Source organism: Alosa sapidissima, chromosome 11 (assembly GCF_018492685.1).
Source record: "Alosa sapidissima isolate fAloSap1 chromosome 11, fAloSap1.pri, whole genome shotgun sequence".
Lineage (NCBI taxonomy): Eukaryota > Metazoa > Chordata > Actinopteri > Clupeiformes > Clupeidae > Alosa > Alosa sapidissima.
In genome coordinates this window covers 23296221-23316220 of record NC_055967.1, presented here as the reverse complement: position 1 = coordinate 23316220, position 20000 = coordinate 23296221, and the positions used below count along the sequence as shown (strand labels likewise).

At 46.3% G+C, this 20000-nt stretch overlaps 3 protein-coding genes across 4 annotated transcripts in view; all 3 read right to left on the bottom strand.

The window, feature by feature from the left end:
* arid3b (AT rich interactive domain 3B (BRIGHT-like)) overlaps window positions 1-6148 on the bottom strand; it is a 30106-nt gene extending 23958 nt beyond the window's left edge. For both annotated transcript variants that reach the window (XM_042111067.1, XM_042111068.1), the window contains exons 1-2: window positions 5889-6148; window positions 3957-4670 (exon numbers count right to left, since the gene is read on the bottom strand). In XM_042111067.1, the coding sequence (XP_041967001.1) occupies window positions 3957-4670; window positions 5889-5924 (750 nt within the window). In that variant the 5' untranslated portion in view covers window positions 5925-6148. The remainder of the gene's footprint in view (window positions 1-3956; window positions 4671-5888) is intronic.
* A 581-nt stretch (window positions 6149-6729) lies between these two features.
* On the bottom strand, window positions 6730-13152 carry LOC121724297 (cytochrome c oxidase subunit 5A, mitochondrial). Its single transcript, XM_042110748.1, has 5 exons — window positions 12994-13152; window positions 11278-11394; window positions 8612-8733; window positions 8143-8272; window positions 6730-6888 (listed from the first exon to the last, which is right to left on the bottom strand). The coding sequence occupies exons 1-4, from the start codon at window positions 13064-13066 to the stop codon at window positions 8159-8161; spliced, it is 426 nt and encodes a 141-aa protein (XP_041966682.1). The 5' UTR covers window positions 13067-13152; the 3' UTR covers window positions 6730-6888; window positions 8143-8158.
* A 2171-nt stretch (window positions 13153-15323) lies between these two features.
* Window positions 15324-17082, bottom strand: rpp25a (ribonuclease P and MRP subunit p25, a). Its single transcript, XM_042110559.1, has one exon. The coding sequence runs from the start codon at window positions 16683-16685 to the stop codon at window positions 15324-15326; it is 1362 nt and encodes a 453-aa protein (XP_041966493.1). The 5' UTR covers window positions 16686-17082.
* Window positions 17083-20000: the final 2918 nt, after the last annotated feature.

The following is a 20000-nucleotide window of genomic DNA, read 5'->3' as shown; positions in this document are numbered from 1 at the left end:
GGCTGGGGGGGGGGGGGGGGTACCTAACTACAATGGAGGGAGGTAACTACAGTGGGGGGTGGGGGGGGGGCTACAGTGGGTCGTCGCTGTGTGGCTATAAGTGCTGCTGCCTAGCGCTGCCCAGACAAAGGGCCGTGTGTGTGGGGGGCATTCTCTCCCCTCATTTAATGTCCCGGTCATGACAGAGCACTGATGGGCCCAACCCCCCACTCTCTCTGGCCAGCCAACCCCCCCCCCCCCCCCTCTTTTTCTGGCCAGCCAAGAGGGCTGATAACAATCTACATTCAACTCTGGACATCAGGGAGGGAGGCCTCAACCAACCACACGATTGCAACAACACACCAACATGCCAAAAAAATAAAAAAAGTCGTACTTGTCTGACTGCATTGTGCCAAGTGTAAGGTTTGGTGGAGGGATTATGGTGTGGGGCTGGAGCTGGGCTTGGCCCCTTCCAGTGAAAGGAACTCTGAATGCTTCAGCCTCAACCAAGAGATCTTGGACAATTTCATGCTCCCAACTTTGTGGGAACAGTTTGGGGATGGCCCCTTCCTGTTCCGACATGACTGTGCACCAGTGCACAAAGCAAGGTTCATAAAAACATGGATGGCAGAGTTTGGTGTGCCTGCGCAGAGTCTTGACCTCAACCCCATAGAACACCTTTGGGATGAATTAGAGTGGAGACTGAGAGCCAGGCCTTCTCGTCCAACATCAGTGTGTGACCTCTCAAATGCGCTTCTGGAAGAATGGTCAAAAATTCCCATAAACACAACGTTACACCTTGTGGAAAGCCTCCCCGGAATAGTTGAAGCTGGTATAGCTGCAAAGGTTGGACCGACGTCATATTAAACCCTATGGATTAAGAATGGGATGTCACTTAAGTTCATATGCGAGTGACCCAATACTTTTGCCAATATAGTGTATTACGATATTACAAGTTATTTATTCAATTTATATTTAAGTAAGTAAGTATATACTCTTTTGATCCCGTGAGGGACATTTGGTCTCTGCATTTATCCCAATCCGTGAATTAGTGAAACCCACTCAGCACACAGTGAGGTGACGCACACACTAATCCCGGCGCAGTGAGCTGCCTGCAACAACAGCGGCGCTCGGGGAGCAGTGAGGGGTTAGGTGCCTTGCTCAAGGGCACTTCAGCTGTGCCTACTGGTAGGGGTTCGAACCGGCATCCCTCCGGTTACAAGTCCGAAGCGCTAACCAGTAGGCCACGGCTGCCCAATTTGACAAATTCATCCCAAAAGATGAATGAAATTGAACTCATGATTAAAAACAACAGCCTATAAATAAATGTATCCAATGTGTCATCGCCAGCATGTGTGTGTTTAGATATGGTCCCCTACTGGTCTTCTCTGTGTGGCCTCTCTGTGTGCCCAGGCAGGATGTTTACTATCCAGCAGCACCTCCTCAGAGTGCAGCACCTCCTCACTGTGCGTCTGTCTGCGGTGTCTCCGCTCCTCTGCTTATCTTTAAGAGTCGTCCTCCCCTTCTGTAGAGGACTCATCTGCTGTCACCTCACCAATCAATGCAGCCCTACCAGGATTGCTGTGCTTACTTCAGCACAGCACACACACACAGCTAACAAAGACCCGTATCAAATCAATGCAAGCGGAATCACGTCAATCACACCACTGTGTGCCAGCTGCTGGTGCAGAACCAGTTTAGCCGGACACACACCAGAGAGGAGAGGACCAGCAGGCTGGCCGACGAGTTTAAGGCCTCCATGTAAAGCTCCTGGAGTGGCCTTCTTCAGGTGGCAGCCTCACTTCCATATCTCTGGCTGACCACAGCCCTGATCCCTACAGCAAACATTACCACGTCCACTAGGCCAGAGCTGTCGCGCCTGCTGGCTGACTAGCTCGCCATCACGTTAAGTGTGAAAACCCTTACAGAGCCCCCCCACCCACCCTCATTTGGAAATGCCATTTGGAGCATCTGTTGTCTTTTGTGTAGCTGGTGCCATCAGATCACCCCTACACCCAAAACACACACACACACACACACACACACACACACACAGCACCTCTATCAATGCAACCTGATCCCTCTAACTAACCACTAAGCCACTAACCAGCATCATCACATGCTAAAGAGCAGCAGGCAGAAACACAGCACAGCCCAGATGAAAAGGGGCCCTAGACAAAAAGAGAGAGGGAGACACACTGAAACTCTTACTCCACAATAAACGCCCCACTCCACATCCAGCAGGCAGCCCCTCGGCCAATAAAAGCTCAGCTCACAGGAGTGTGTGTGTCACAGTGTGCCTGAAACAGAATCCCTTCCATAGTCTGGTTTCTTCTTCTGTTAACACATTCCCTGGATCAGGTTAATCACCAATTTACAGAGCAGCTCTGGGAAGGTCACAAGCACAGCCTGTGGCGTCAGAGTTACACAAGCACCACATCCATTACCCACTCAGACCTCCATGGGCTTGAGTTAGTTCACCCGGCGTCTTAACAGCCGCGTGGTCGTTCAGTCGGAGGTTTATCTGCGCTGCTGCCATACAGGGCAACAGGCCAGCCGTCAGCTGAGACGCCTTTTATCGCCCACACACAACTATATTTGCTATGGAGTGGCAGCGTAGCGTCCAGAGCGGCTCGGCCCTGGAGACAGAGGCCGACACGGGCGTGACGACAACCTGGAGCTGATTCCTGTCAACATATCCTGTCTCCACGGCGGCGAAGCCTCGTCTGCTGCCAGGGTTAAAATAAAACTACAGAACAACAAAAGCCTGGGGTCACCGCGCAGAGATTTATGAGCCTCACGACGGCTTTGAGTTTCACATCAAAATGGCACACCATGACTGGCCATGTCATAGAGCCCATGTCTAATGTTGGCTACAATCTGACCGGTAACAGCACACACACACACACACACACACACACACACACACACACACACACACACACACAACAGAGAGAACAGCAGCAATTTCAGAAACCTTCTGGGAAAAGAAAATCTCCCCCTAGGTACTGCAAACGAGTAAAAGCTGAACAAAATCAATCCCTAATGCCGAATGCATATCAATCTCTCTGGCCTTACATTAGAGAGGGGCTTTCGGTCGGTCAATCCTATTTAGACGTGCTAATGGAGTGAACAAACAGACCGTATAGAACGTGAAGGGTTAGCACGCTACACCACAAAGCAGCATAAAATCCAATGAGACTCGACAGAGCCATGAATCCACCAACATTCGGCAGAACCAGCAGCAAATAGAAAGCACTAAATTCCTTTATCACAACACACACCGATAAGGGCGGTAATCTCAAGAGTTGAGGAAAGAGTTTCAGTTAAAACAGTTTCTTTCCTCTCAATAATAAGATATAGACGTCAATACAATGTTTAAAGTGCTGTGCTGTTCTATACTGTCTGTGTACCGCTCAGGTGCTCTACGCTAGCCGGCACCCTGCGCACGCACACACACACACACACACACACACACACACACCCTTCTCACACGCCTCTCTCTGCCCTCGGACAGCGTTAATCTGACAGCACGCCTGTTTGGACCGGCGCCAAGAGCGCTCGGCTCACTACTGAGCGCGCTCCAAGACACACCGCAGCACCGCAGGAGAGGAGAGGGGGAGAGGGAAAGATCAGGAGGGAGTGAAAGAGTGGAAGAAGGAATGGAAGGAATGGAAGGAAGAATGAAAGAATGACAGCACACATATTTCACACGTGCTCAGTGTGGGCAGTCCCTCTCAGGTTGTTGTTCTGCTCCTAGTTTCTTAAAATGAACTAGCAAACATTGGCAACAATACAACAACTTGCATTTAAAAAACGCTTTAACCAGCCACCCAAAAGCCCTTTACAGTGAAGGGGGACCCTCATTAACCACCACTACCTGGGTGGTGCACGGCAGCCTTTATGCACCACACACTTTTCGGACTGCCATTTTCCTAGTGTTTAACAGCAGGTAGAAGGGAGGGGAGCCCACTGACCTGTTTGAAGGACTCGTCAAAGCCCCAGTCGGCCATGCCGTTGGGTGTGGAGAAGGAGTGCGGTCCGGCAGGGGACAGGCTCTTGTCCTCGGGTTCGTCCTTCACCTTGGCGCTAGGGGAGCGGGGCCTCTTCTTGGCGGCAGATGGCGAGGCCGAGGCGGAGTAGACAGGGAAGGGAAACGGGGTCACGCCGGACGCCGCCTGCTGCAGCGCCAGACTCTGCTGTCGCAGGAACTCCAGGCCCTCTCCCTCGTCCTCCTCGCTGCCTTCCTCGCCCTCCACCATCTCCTCATCCTCGTCTTCCTCACCCTCAGAGCCTCTGCGCCGCTCCATGTCGTCTTCATCATCATCATCATCATCTTCATCCTCCTCCTCACGCATGGAGTCCACACTGCTCTGTGTGGCCACTCTGTTGGCCTGGTGCCCCGTGCCCACCTTCAGTGCCCGGTCCCTGGAGTTCTTGCCATAGAACTCTGGTGGTAGGGGGCCGCCTTGGGCGCGGGCGTTGGCCAGGATGGCCTGTTGTGCGGCCACCTGCTGGGCGTAGAGGATCTGGGCCTCCCTCAGGTGTCTCTCCTTGCGCTCCATCTCCAGCTTGGCCTGCTGCTGCTTCTGCAGTTGCTCCATGACCGCTTCCAGCTTCACGCCTGCAGCACTAGCCAGGCCTGCCTGGGAAAACCCGCCACTCAGACTGCCCTCCTGAGATAAACTTGTCTGGGGGGGGGCGGTGAAAGTTACCACAAAAACAAAGAGATTTCAGTTTTAGCTTTTAATCTCCGTTTTGTCCAACAGAAGATTTATTAAATGCACGAGGTAAGTCGCTACATTACTAAATACAAATGTTGTAGGCCTAATGCTTCATTTTAAGCCATTCTGTGTTATCGTTGTTAACAGGAAAGCCTTGTGTCAGACAAAATCGATACAAAAACAGATATATAGTCACAAGCGGTAAAAAAAAAAAAAAGTTAGTGTATCTGTATTTGTATATCCATGTGTCAAACAGCACACCGTGCGTTTGAGACAAAAACGGATACAAACACAGATGCATTGTAACATGGTTGGGTCAGGAAGTGGCCTTTTGAATGGCCACTGAAAGACAACAATGTTACGCCTATATCCCTCAGCTAAAGACAAAGAGTTATAAAACAAGGAATGCGCTCCTTAATTAGCAATAGAAAAGTAGGCTACATACCTTACCACATTCAGGGCCAAAACTCATGGAACACACGGAATGACCCAAAACTAAGAGGACTAATTTTGAAAGCGAATTTGTCTGCTCATCTAACTTACATTAAATAGCGGCGACTGTGAAGCAATTTCCGGTCGGGCAATTTAATAGTGCCTTGTTGAAATTATTTATAACTCTTGGAAGATCGCATGTCAGCGTTGTTGAGCAGAAGCGGAGCTGCATCCGTGGCATATGTAATTACAGGCAAAAATGATACGAGCCTTTCAACATGGACTCGCATGTAAATGGCGCACTCCCGAGGAAAACAAATCAAGTTTCGTTGCTTTTACTTACGAATATTAACCGCGTCCACAAGGTTAAGCAATTAGCCTATCTTCAGTATGTGACAATTCCTAGTTCAATCCTACATAGGCCTAGGACTATGGGTAGAAAAAAAGAAACCTAATGAAATAATTTATCAATCGATACGAATCGGACGAGGCGCCCCCCCCCCCCCCCCGGATTGCTAAGTATGCATGCATTCGTGACGTGTACAACATGGATTTAAACAAGCCAAAAACTTGTTTATGGTTAAGTTTGATCAGTAACTTCAGTACAACACTGACTAATTGTAACTACAAGAGATATAATGCTTTAACTTGATTCTTTTGAGAGTTATGCTCCGGCGTGACACTTCCAAACCCAGCAAATTATCGTGTGAATCATTCACCATCATGGCTGAGTGCCAACACGACGAAACTTACCATTTGCGCCTTGCTGCTACTGGAGTTGTCGACCATACCGTCCACTTAGATTAACCTTTTCTTTACTCTCGATACGACAGCCTGGGGGAGAGCAGTGCACCCGGAATTTGCGCATCCACGCTAGCCCTTAATGTGAACTTCGACAGCACGGCTGCAACCCTTCACCCTTCCCACTGCAGAAAAACGTTGTCAGGATTAAAAAGAGGCCAGACCGAGGGAAATGACCAAGCTCACCTCCCGATCTGCCGCGCATGGCACACCCCTCCCTTTCCTCCCCCCCCTCCCCCATACACCCCCCACCTAAACTCATTCCACGCAAGGTCCGCCCCGCGATAGCAACACGTTCAGATCTGCCCTCGCCACCAGTTGAATAATTATAGCGCAAAGCAACACAAGCGGCCATCACTCCAACCTCTGACGGTCGCCACTTTATCTGCTTATGAAATGAAAAATGCAACACAAGACTTGGTAGGAGGCATCCATCTTACTTGTTTGGGTTCTACTGTATAACTTCTTTTATCTGGTCGTAGGCCAATTAGTAGGGTTCATGTACGCTACTAATAAACAACATTGTATTATAAAACTAAAATTAAAATGGCATATTGGCCCAAAATCCGTTGCGTTATAAATGAATTTACTGCGTCTTGAGGAGTTCATATCGTAGTTATTACAGACTGGGGAATTGTATTCACGTTCATTTGGAGGATTCTTATCACAGAAAGAACAGTGTTGGTTTCAGTCTGCCCTCTAGTGGATATCCAGAGACGTTTCTCTTTTAACCTCTTAACTACATTCATGTTCACAGAACAGACAAAACCAGTAACCACTCAATCACAGAATGTCAAAGATATATCTCCCTTTATTAGGTCCATCATTATTTTACAAGCAAAAGAACATAATAAAGGTCAATTAAATATAACATGTATCATAACACCGGGCAAAGACTTCAAGTACAGACGGCCGCAGAGTCCAGTAACGACGACAGCAGTCCATTGGAAGACTGGGGGAAACAGAAAGACAGGTGAGACACAGAGAGTAGCAAAATAATGACACAATGCAGAGGTGACTCAAAGATTATATCAGCGATTTCAGGCCCAAACATAAATGTTCATCTAATCTTTCCTAACGATCCGCTAGCTGTCTGCCCCATAAGCAGGCCATCAAAAAACGCGTCTCTGTAGGCAGCCTAGGCTCCGAGACCTGTACACAAAAATAATTGCTACCAACAAGGGTTGGCAACCCACACAAAGGCAAAATAAAGTGTTCCAACCAATAACCACCGAGATGTGCGTTTAGGAGAGTTTTAATAGCACGGGAGGGAGGGAGGGAGAAGGAGTAGCGAGCTAGCTCTCTGTTTTGTTTGAACATCAACAGAAGTGATGTATCCCCGCTATTGCTGATACAACCTTTAAGCTATCTGGTTGTTAAGTCACGTAATGGGTCCAACATCTTTTTTGTCAAAAAACGTTTACTAGCGCAGCCAGGTGGTTTTTCGTAACTTGTAAACCTTGTCACCATCACCTCCGTTTTAGTGAGGGTAAGACAAAATCGCTTAACTTTAACAAAGTAATTACTGTAGCTGTGCAGCTGGATGATATAATCAACGTCCAACCCACCACAAAAAATAATGTTGTTGGGAGCAAGTGAGTAATATAATGACAATTATCGGGTACTCTGAATAGCGGAAAAAAAATGTTTTCGTTTTGAAAAAAATCCCTTTACTGTTTATGGGAAAAAACGAGCGACTCTGGGACCAGTTGGACCCGAAGAAAGAATTATTGCATCACAACTTAATAACAACCGGATTAGCAGCCCAAATTGTCTCCTTCATTTCGAATACATGAACTGGCACATCATTTACAATCATAAACATTCTACAATGTATTGTCTGCAACAGTTTGCAGACTATGCTTCACCAGTAGGCCAATCTGTGGCAAAGCATCTGAAATGAAAGGAAATGAAGTCACAGGCAGGCTTCATGAGGCACGTCACTGTAGCGCTCTGTCCGCAGAGCATAATATGCCGCACCAATTAGCTTCCACTGTAAACAATGGAACTGGCTCCTCTAGACGTGAGAGTAGCGCGTATATTCGAAAAACAATTAGACCAGTCTTTTAAAACTGCTCTTACACTCTGTGCATGCAATGATTCAGTTAGACCAGTCTTCTAAAACTGTTCTTAGGCTTCAGTTACGTGCCTGGTGTAGGCTGCCTGTACAAGTCTCTTCATAACACCAGGGTCTTCCTGTACTCACCCAGACATGAAAACATCTATACTTTGTCGATGCCAAGCTCCTCAGGTGTGGCGATACCCAGTTCGTCCAGGGTTGGCCGGAGCTCTTGAATTAAGTAGGGGTAGATTTCTTTGTGGGGGCCAGATTTGTCCTTTACAGAAGCAACAACAAAACAGACGTTAGAGAACTAGACCCACTGCTTCTGTCTGAGCAGATGAGGTGTCCCATTAGATGCTCTACTGATATGGCAGGAATAAACCAGTTATTGAGGCAACATCTTGCCAATTCATGTTCAGGGTCTAATTTTATACACATCCTATATATGATTTACTCTTACATTTTCCTTAGTTAAGGTATCTGTGACTTAATAATAATAATAATAGCAATAGTTAAAAGTGTATTTCTGCAACACTCAAGTAGAGGAATATGCTCCAACAGTGCGTTTGTGCGAACAGGCTGGTTTGTGTTGGTGGCATGTTGGTGCAGTTACCTTGACAGCCTCCAGGATGCGGATGGCACTGGCGAGGTCATTGAGCCTCCGGCAAGCTCTCAGGGCTGCTTCTAAAATCTTGGGTTCCGGAACCAGGTCATACCCAATCAGGGTGTTCATACCTGCAACACAGGAAAGCCATCGTTGGTAAAGACAGTAGCAATTGCTACTACTGTTACTTGCTCATACCACTATACTGTAGCCATTTCATTTGACATTTTTAGCTTTGGACATAGTTAAGTGTGGGGTGTTGAATGAGCCAAGATCCCAGTGGCCAGTGGCCTGTTCACCACTCACTGTTGTATAAAGGACCATTGAATGCTGATGTTGATTTATAACACAGCAGGCATGTTTAACAAAGGAATAGTAATCTATTACTCTGGTTTCTGATGAGAGTCTCCCTCTATTGTTTCAAGCCATTTTTATAACAATAAATGATTGTAAGTGAAACCTAGTCAGCCACATTCACACACCTACTTCCTGTTAAGGACTAACACTTGTAAAAACAGCGTTGTGGCAGAAAGGTATTGCGGCAGGTGTCAGACACATGCATACACCCATCTGACCGCAGGCTAACACCTCTCTCATTTGCACTTTCAGGTCAGGTACACCCCCACCTAACAACTAGGGTTCTCTTCTCTCACACATCTCCACCAGATATACCACAACCTGACAAGCAGGACTATCCTCACCAAGTCAGGTAATTGCACACCTGATAGCCAGGACAGGGAAAAGTTAAGACGATTTAACAGTAACAGGGGGCCCTAATAGAACATAATAGACAAGACATTGTATTCGGTCATAGGGCCCAACATTTCTAGCGGCACCTGAGACAGGATGCTCTGCCTTCAGTCCGGCTTAAAGGCCTATTCACACCAAGAATGATAACGATAACTATAACTAGTGTTGTCACGATACCAAAATTATGACTTCGATACGATACCTGCCATAAATATCACGATGCTCGATACTAAAACGATACTACGGTGAAATCCTAAGATATCTGGAGAAGAAAGGACTCATACCTCCTCCAAGTGTACTGAGTCATTTGTGTTGAATTTGGTGCACTTTTGTAGTGTGTAGGTCAATTCTGGGTTCTAAACTTCCTACATAATTATTATTTTTTTATAGTCAGTAAAATAGTAGGCCTACTTTCTGTGATTAAGTCCTTTATTGTTTGTTATAGTTAATTTACATTGTGTTGTGTTTTGGCAATAAAGTAGCTTTAAATAGCCAAACTAGACTAGATCAAGGTCAGTGTTAAAATTACTGCATGCAAATCATTGAATGCTATGCAGAGGGGCCTAATCTTTACGCCATCTTATGTACAGTATAGGCTACCCTAGGCCTTCCCGTGTTCATGGGATTTCTTTGACAGTTGCAAAGGGGAAAATGTGAGGATAGTTCAGGTCTTCATCAGATAGGCCTACACCATTACCTGTTGCAATATATCTGTGTGCATTCCTACATTACGTCTATTTCTTTGATAACATGATTTGCTACCACGTACTGTAACAATACACCGCTATAATTATTAGGAATCAACACGCTTTGGTGGTATTATGCTGTGGGCTTTAATTAGCGCATTTCAGGTAGCCTATCCTACATCTGGGCAATAATTATTGAACAAATTGCAGTCTACATGCCATGACAAATATTACCAGTAGTAGGCTACTGACCGAACATGAAATAGATTGTTTACAAGTTATGGTAATGTTATTCTGGCGTGAACATTGCGCTTTCATCACGTTAGTGCTAACCCTATGATTACAGCTCGTTATGTCTCGTCAAAATGATTACAGCTCGTTATGTCTCGTCAAAATTCATTGATGAAGGAAGGTTCGCTTTATCCCAGAGAACCATACTCGTTTCACTTAGGCTAGACTAAAACATAAGAGAAGAACTTGACACTAACCATGTAGTCGTGTTTTCTATAGCATATTCGTTAACCTGTCGTTCTTTGAACTCTTTAAAAATGTTGAGATATGTCTAGGAGGTGTTTAGCCAAGTTCCATGCGTAGCCTACTGCTTTTAAATGACTTTGTGTACCTGATGGCTTGCCTTAATTCGCGAGGCATCCTAAATAGTTGCAGATTTCACTGCACCTTTTGTTTTGTCCACAAGGCCTAGAACAACTGTCGGCAAAGAACTATGTTGACGTTAGCTGCGCACTCACTCACTCAGAGCTGCCTGCTTGACACGCCCACTTGCCTAGATGCGTGCAAGGAGCAGTGAGAGCAGCAGTTCACACAGACACAGAACGTAATTATTTTAATAAAGTATCGATTCTAAAAACGTCTGAAATCGTACCGTTTTTTGCGTGAAGGCATCGCGATACCTTTTTAGTATCGATACACCGTGCAACACTAACTATAACCATAACGATAAAAGCTTCCACACTGAACAATGATAAATAAAGTCTCTCCTTGTGTTAATGAATGTGACGGTTAAAATTCGATGGGTTCTGATTGGCTATTAGCTTTTTATCGTTCTGAAAATTGCTCTCAAAGTGATCCCCAACGATATCGTTCTATATGTCGTTATCGTTATAGTTTGTGTGAACGTAGTCATTCATATTAACGAGAACAATATTTATTTATAGTTATCGTTCTTGGTGTGAATGGGCCTTAAGGGCCCTCAGTCCGGCTTTAGTGTCCTCAGCTCACCTTTCCTCAGCTCCCATGCGTCGATGTCTGGCTTGTTGAAGTAGGTGACCCAGCGGGCGTCAAACTCTTCGTCTGTCTCCTGTTTGCCATGTGAGTAGCCACGGGCAGCCAAGGGGGCTAGAAAACAAAACAATGTCTGTTAGGTTTGCTCTGCCGGTTCTCTGATAGTGTTATATGGAAGTTACCAGGGCCAGGAAACTCGTCATGCCAGCACAGCAATGTTTTGTGTTGGCTAGGCCTGAAAAAGTTCAAAGTCCATAGGCCTAAACGTTGTTTTTTGTATTAAACTATTGGAATATGAGCTGCTAGAGTGTGCGGTCTCCTTCTGTTCATTAGGCTAGGCCTGATACCAAAGTTATCACAGAACTAAGCCTGGATGTGTTTGACACTAGGTCAGTGCAATGCAAGTGAAAGGTGGGGACTCTACACTGCTCTCGGAGTCCACTGGCCGTGATATGGTTTCAGCTGGACCTCTGCCAGTGTTCTTGCCCGACCTCTTCTTACCACCCGCAGAGCACGTAACTTCCTCACTACACACAAACCGGTTCAAGAGCACATGCAGAGCACGTAGCTTCCTCACTACACACAAGCTGGTTCAAGAGCACATGGAGATTTTCTATGCAAAAGTCTGAGTCTACTTCGGAAAACATACCTGGCAACATCAAAAACAATAATCACAATTCGCGTATTATATGTAGTCAAATCACGCGCAGAGGTCACAGAGCTGTGAGGTCAATAACCATGTCACGAGTTTTGCTAGTACCTTTTCATTTTTAGAATAACAATAAGGTCACTTGCTAAACGACATGTTGCAGAACAAAGATAGCAGCTAAACGTTAACTACACTAACTTCACGTTAACTTATGCTGTTGGGTTATATTCGGCCTATTTACTACTGCCAACCCCTCCCAAACCGCCCATGAGCGCCTTATAAGCTAACGTTAGTCATTCAGGTAAGCAGGCAAAAGCATTCAGCTTACTGCTATTTTTTAGTCTGTCTTAACTGTTATGGTAACTCTCTAAGTAGCATTAGCAACTGTAAACAACTGAAATGTTAGGCTAACATATGATTAGGAGGTGGGAAACATACAGCTAAGAAATAGTTAATGTTACGTTAATATTGACGTTACTCTACAAATAACGTTACCTTGTTACCCAACCCTTCTCACGTTAAACAACTTCTGGCAAAGTCGGATCAACGTTATCTAAATGTCTTACTTAACACTAGCTAGCGGTTAATGTTTCTTGAGAGAAACACTTGGTTATCGTTGCCTCCAACGTTAAAAGAAAGCATAACATCAAGCTAACAGGCTAGTAGAGGAGGGCCCCAAGCCTCACTTTAGTGGGTCATTGCAAGGACACAGTCCAAAGTAAGGTGGTTATCTAAGGGTTTTCAGAAAATATCAAATCTTTACCAGACACGGGACACGATTCTCTGTCTTGTAAAAATATTTAGCTGTACTCCCACTGGTAATACGACTAGACAAGAACCTACAAGGCTCCAACACAGTCTCCGTTATTTCAAACTAGCTGGCTAGCCGGAAGGAAGCCGAGGTTATTCGCTTGCTTTTGCTAGTAGTGCTAGCTAGTGGCTAAAGGCTAACGTCACTGTCCGCGAATTCGTTGGTGAGACCCAAAGGTTAACTTCTAAAACAAGCCTACAGACACTGCCACACGACTCTATAGTAGCCTATGGACGTGTGAACCTGCGATTACCTGTGAATTGAGGTCTTGTTCGTGTTAAACTCCGGACACCGGAGCATGTCAGTCGCACGGCAGATCTAAACATGATGCAGGACAGCCAGTGGAAGGCAGCAGCACAACGGAAACTGAGCTCTCTCTGATTGCGGCTGAAACGATGGCAACCCCTTTTCGCGCTTGCGCAATGCTTAACAAGTCATCTTGCGATAGCCTACCAGTGAAGGTGAATTTCATGGTAAGTAATCGTTTCATTCGAATTTCTCAACAGAATTTACAGGGTTACAGTCTAATTCTAGATTATTCAAAGTACAACCTGATAGTTATCCAGTGAAGAGGGTTCATCCATCTGAATAATCAGAATTTACTGAGACTACATTGTTTAAGCATTAAAACCTTAATCATGTATTAATTCACAACATAAATATGCATTTTTGCTGCAGACAACCTAGCACTTTTTTCTACTTTTAAGTCAGTTCTTGTTCTTCAACCCTTCACCATCAACATGTTGGCAAAGCTCAGATTATTGCCAAGTTTAATAAGCCTTTTAAAAAGACATTAGGCCTATCATTGTTGGATTCGTTCTCACCTTAATGAGGAAGAAGTTTCTATAGGCCTAGGCCTAGCCTACTTCTAGACAGTTGTCCAACAACATTCCCTCTTGATCCCATTCCATTCACTGCTCTGTAATCCATCACACCCACAATTTCGCTGGCGGCCACACATGTCAATTCCTATATAAATAAAACCTTTTTGTCAAAGGTTCTTGAGAAAGTGCCATTCAGGGAAGTTCAATACATTTTCATCAAAGCCAATACGCACCCTTCTGTCCACATGTTGACCTGTTTATAGAGGCAGACTTAAATTCGGGACCAATTTTGAAGATACCTGAAAATTAGCTGGACCATAACCTTCTGGACCTTTTGTCCTTGTCTCCGATATTCCATCCTGTTTTAAATATGATTTAATTGTCTACCAGTCTCAAGACCTCACCATAGGTCTGCCCCAGGTCTGCAAGCGTCTGGTATGTCAGCTTTCCTTGAACACTAAGAGATCACAATCAAGACTCGTTGGTGGAATGATTTACCTAATGTTTTTCATTCTGTGATTTTGGGATCAGCAAAAAGACTCATCTGTTTGTATTTAACAAATTAATTCTTAGTTGCAGTTTGTATTTATTGTTATTATACGGTTAAATATAGGCTACACACCCTCCTCCCCTCCCCCACTCCCCCCAACATTTTAAATTAATTACATAGCATAATATATACACCATTTGAAAAGCGTGGACTCTTGGGAGTCAATGTCATGTCAACCTTCCCATGGAAAATATGTATGTGCTTTACATGATCATTTTTATCTTACTCTTTCAATTCAAAACGTCCACAATAACTTTCAGAGTGTCACTTTTCATTTGAGACCAGGATTATGCTTCTACCCAAAGGGGGTTCAGATAAAGTAATCCTTTTATTTTCAGTATGCATTTTGGGTAACCAAAGGTCCTTTGAAGTCTCCATTAGGACAACAAAACATATGGGCATACAGTACCATTACAAAAAATGCGTAAAATATGTGATTCTTTATTGATCTGCTTTTACACACAGCTTCACAAGACCTGGTGCTAGGGCAGAGTCATATTTCTAAGGGATACTAAGTGACTTAGAGGGCTAAAATGTGGTTCAGAGATTTTTTGCAACCCGGCAGAAAGAAGAAGGGAAAAAAATATATTAGCCTCTGCAACTCTGTGTCAGTACTCAACATAGTTATTCTGATTCTATCCTGTTTCATAAAAAACACGGAATATAGGGGGCAACAGCCCTCTGAAGTAGGTGCAGAGCAATTTTGAGCAAAAGCCTAGAAACTGGTTCATGAACTATGTGGCTAGCCTGCATGATAACTTAACCAGGACCACTTACCCAGCTGTATAAGCAAAGACAGTCTAATGAAATGTTATTGAACAAACAGATGCAACACATGACAGTGTAGGAATTTAGCCTGCATAAAAAATGTGGCCAACAACCTTTCCCTCATTTGTAGATACTCCACATGATGCTTTCATAAAGCATGTGGTTTTCTTCCCTGATGCTCCGGTTAGCAGTCCCTCAGTCCACACCAGTGCACCTGCGGAGCCTGAGCCCTGCTGTCCAGTGGGATATATTGTGTAACTTTCACCTGATTTTCCACCTGAGCCACATGCAGGACACAAACATGCTAACAAACAATAAATAAAACAGGACAAATGGTAGACAAAACTAAATTAATGTTTCACTACTACTATATATATATATTTTTAATTCACCCTGATATAGATAAGCTATTATGCAACAAATGACATGTTGAAAATAAAGTTACACATTCCCGTCCTCATACAGAGCAGCTTTGTCTTGTGGCTCGCAGGAGGGGGAGCAGGGACTGAGAGGTCTCTTCCTGGATGCCTGGCAGAGGGTCTTCCTCTCCTCAGCACGGACGCAAAGCCGTTCTCCTGCCTGGTGGGGGTGAAGCAGAGGCCAGGGCTCTGCTGAGGTTTGGTATCCCAGCTTACTGCGCTGAGACACAGAGTCAAGGTCTCCTGAATGCAGGTGTCCTGGTCGGCTGCGTGCAGAGAGGGGGTAGAGTGGCTCTGCTTGCGTCTGGGGGTGAGATGGAGTGTAAGGGTCAACTGGAGGACGATATCCCAGCATGCTGTAGTGGTCAGGCGGAGAGTTGAGGTGCTCGCCTGGCTTCCTGCTCTCAGGTGCAGCTTGCAGCACTGGAGATTGGTATCTCATCTCACAAGGTTCTAGTTCCACTGGAGGTTGGTATCTCATCACACGGGGTTCTAGTTCCACTAGATGCTGGTATCTCATCTCACTGGGTTCTAGTTCCACTGGAGGTTGGTATCTCATCACACGGGGTTCTAGTTCCACTGGAGGTTGGCATCTCATCTCACAGGGTTCTAGTTCCACTAGATGCTGGTATCTCATGTCACTGGGTTCTAGTTCCACTGGAGGTTGGTATCTCATCTCACGGGGTTCTAGTTCCACTGGAGGTTGGCATCTCATCTCACAGGGTTCTAGTTCCACTGGAGGTTGGCATCTCATCTCACCGGGTTCTACTTCCACTAGATGTTGGTATCCCAGTTCACAGGGTTTTAGTTCCACTAGATGTTGGTATCCCGGCCCATTCGGATTGAGAAGGTCCTCAGGAGGTTGGTATCCTGGCTCATGGGTGTCCAGAGGCTCCTTGGACAGCAGGATGTAGATGGCCGGCAGCATCCTGTGAATGGTCATCCTGGAGCAGGCGCTGTCCCTGCCCTCCCACTGCTCCTGGACCGTTCGGTACTGGAGCTTGGACAGTTGGTGCAGCCCGCGAATCTGCCTCTTCATGATCTCGGCACAGGTGATGGTTTTGGTGATGGCCCGGCCTGACCCGGTGAAGAGAATCTGTCTGAGCGGCGTCCGCCCGCCGTGTTGCAGCCCACCCTGCATGCGGGCCATGGCGAAGCCCAGAAGGTTCCGGATCTTACTGCCCTCCTTCACCCTCATCTCCAGAACGCCCTCCGGCAGGCCCGGGATGGGGCACGAGTCCGCTTCTCCGGCGCTGCTCACTTTCCGGAACCCACTCCGCGCCGGCTTCAGGGATGAGCAGGGGGGCAGTGTGGTCCAGGCGGGTGGGGGGCCACCCCGACCTGACGCCATGACACAAGCCCTCTGTGCCGTTAATGACATCATGCGCTCCCCAAATTCTGAAATAACGGAAGTCCACACAAGAGAGAAATCTCTCTCTCGCCCTCTCGCTCACTGGCGTTGCTCTTCGATGGCTTTGTTCGCTCTCCTCTTGGAGGTGGCGTGCTGGTCCTGTCAGACTCGGTCCCTGCTCTCCGTGTCGTCTGGTTGGCTGTCAGTCAACCCAGGGCTGCGTTTGCATGAGGATCAAACGAGGGGTGGGATGGAGGCGCGGCGAGTGGAAATGACTTGAGTCCACATGAGAAACGAGGCTCTGACAGGAACAAATTCAACAAAGGCAAAATGTGCTGAGGATCAGCGGTTTGTCAGCGCCGCTGCCTTTGAAGGATATTTCAATTTCCATTTGGAGTGAGCAGCCGTCTCACACACACACACACACACACACACACACACACACACACAAAGCAGGCAGAGGAAAAACTCTGATAGATGAATCTAGCAGAACTGTCCCAGTTTATCTTACTTTCCAAGTGTCTTCAACTTATTTTTTTTATTCACTTTCAATCGCAGATGTATTAAATACTCTTAATGCAAAATGCCCTCTTCCATGCAAACACATACAGATGTTTAAAGAGAATAAACACCACTTGCTCTTCTGTGACTCTCCGTTCACACTGGTGGACTGTAGTTTGCAGTTGTCTCAAAGTTTTAGAAAACTGTTATAATAGATACTCTCAGCAGTTCCTCTTAAGTTACTCTGAGTTACCGCCCCCCCCCCAGCGGTTCCCCTGCCTGGATATAGTCTCTGGTCCTTACGTTACTCTGATGGTCGAACTGGCTCCTGGATATAGTCTCCGGTCCTTACATTACTCTGATGGTCGTATACTGGCTCCTGGATATGGTCTCTGGTCCTTACGTTACTCTGATGGTCGTATACTGGCTCCTGGATATAGTCTCTGGTCCTTACATTTCTCACTCCTAATGGTCCTAGTGGTGCTCAGTCCTGGACACTGCAGGGCTCAATTCCTACTTCTTGGGTGTTTCATTCCTGAGAAGTTCTCTCAGCACTGTGATGACAGATACTGCCATCTCCAACACACACTAGACTAAAGTGACTGAACATACAGCAGAGGAGAGGGGGGAGAGAGCGGAGAGAGAGTGAGGGGGAGGAGGGGGCAGCCTCTTAAAGACACAGGCATCACAATAACTTTAGTCATTAACAGCTTTACATACCTGGGTGACAGTGGGCACTTTAAATGCAATTTAAATGTGTGTATTTTTGACTGAATGAGGGCTTGCTTGATTTACCTCAGAGGGTCAAATGTACTGTCATCAAGGCATTAGTGCAAACAATCAAACTATAGTCATCTCATCTAAAGACTAAATGGACATAATAAAAGTAAAGCCAGGGAATCCATTATCCTATAGTTTAACCTCTAATGTGGGGTCTATGTGTGTAGATCAACACTGAAGGCGTTCCACACACAGCCTGTCCCTTCTGTTTCCCGAGCGCCGCGTTGTGTTTTTCTCTGCTGGAGCAGTTTGGTCTCAGAAAACAATGAAGCCCGAGGCAGTCATTTCACCGCGAGAGAGCAGAAACACACTGATCCGCGGTTCTGCTCCACAAACCTCACAGCTTGTCTCCCAGAAATAACAGCACATCCAGGAAGAAGCTCGACAGAAGGCTCGCCATTTGGAGAGGAACAGCAACATTAAAAGACATAATTTAACAGTGTCACGGTAATTGATTACACAAAAGTTTGCGCAGGCTTTCTCCACACACTCCTGATGGGGAGCTCGGTTTGTTTGGCTGTGTGGAATATGGTCCATGCTCTCCATAAGGAACTCTTATGTTCTCTTATCATGCGCAACAGACAACACATACACACGTGGTTTGCAGTGCTATCTGCTGCCTCCCAGCAGCTCAGGGCCCGGCCGCCAGTGAGGGCTCTCTACAGAAGTTGTGTTTGCTTAATTAAACGCAAATGAAGTCTCGCTGCATGGCCACAGGGAAATTAAGTAAGGAGGACATGGTGGCGGAGCAGGACAAAGGCATCAGCGCCTTCGCAGAGGACAGAGACCCACTTAGGGGGAAATAAAACACACACGCGACACACTTCACTTCCTTTTTGTCCTGGAAGTGTTTGATTTAACCTTCTCATCCAGTTTAGAAGAAGACAGTCATGTCAGTCTCTACTCTAAAGTATTCATTGAGGTCAACTGTTTAATGACCACAGCATGTCATGGAAAAATACCTATGCATTGCATTGCACTAGGCCATGGTGCAGGTAGACTGCATGTGTTCAATATATCCCAGTTTTACGGTGATAGGGCTTCTCGTTGGCTTGTTAAAGCGCTGTGCAGAGATGTGTGGGCTGTGGTGCAGAGCAGTGCTGTGTGGTGGTGCTGTGGTCTGCATTGGCCTTGGTAAAGCATCTGTCAGGACAGAACGCTCTCAGGAGGAACTCTTTTTACACGAGGTGATCATTGTGCTGAAAATACTCCTCCAGGCCAGGAGCATGCTGGGATTGCCGAGGGCTGTGGAGAGACTTCACATTAACTGAGCAAGGACAGAAATTCATTAATCAGCATCGCCAGCGCGTCTCTCCTCCCCTCAGACCAGCACTTGACGGGGGCAGGTCAAAACAATGCATGCATTATCACCCGAAAAACACATCCTGTCAGCACAATTTCACCCTGCCGCACGCAGCCCCTTTGAAAGCAGCTAATTTCACAGCGATTTCAGACAAAGGCAGAGAGAGGAAGTGTGTCTGAGGAGACCGTGAAATGGGCTCTCACACACTCACTCAGCCAACGTGTCGCGCTTGATGTTCTGACCCTCATATCTGTGTGTGTGTGTGTGTGTTTCTGTCATATGGATTCTCCATCATGATGTGGGATGAGGAGTATTAGACAACACTAAGAGACAGAGAATGAGCAGGAGAGAGAAACACAGCGAGAGAGAGAGAGAGTGAGAGAAAAGAAAAGAGAGAGTAAGAAACACAACAAGAAAGAGAGAAAAGAAATGGAAGGGGGAAAAAACAGCGAGAACAGACAGAAGCATCACTTGGACAGAGACAGAACAATGACGCGCGCAGCTCAAGATGAAGAGGTAAAGAGTTTGAGAAACATTGAAGGGGGCAGAGAGATAGAGAGAAGGGTAGAGAGAAAAGGAGAGAGGGAAAGAGAAAGTGGGGGGGGAGGAGAGGGGGATGAGAGACAGAAAGAGAAAACAGGGGGAGGAGAGGGATGCAGGGCTGTGCTGTGCGTGTGGGTGCAGCTGTGGACCTCAGATGGAGGTAGTGCACTGTTATAATGTGCTGTTTCTCGCCCCAGAAGACAGCAAGGCTGGAGGGATGC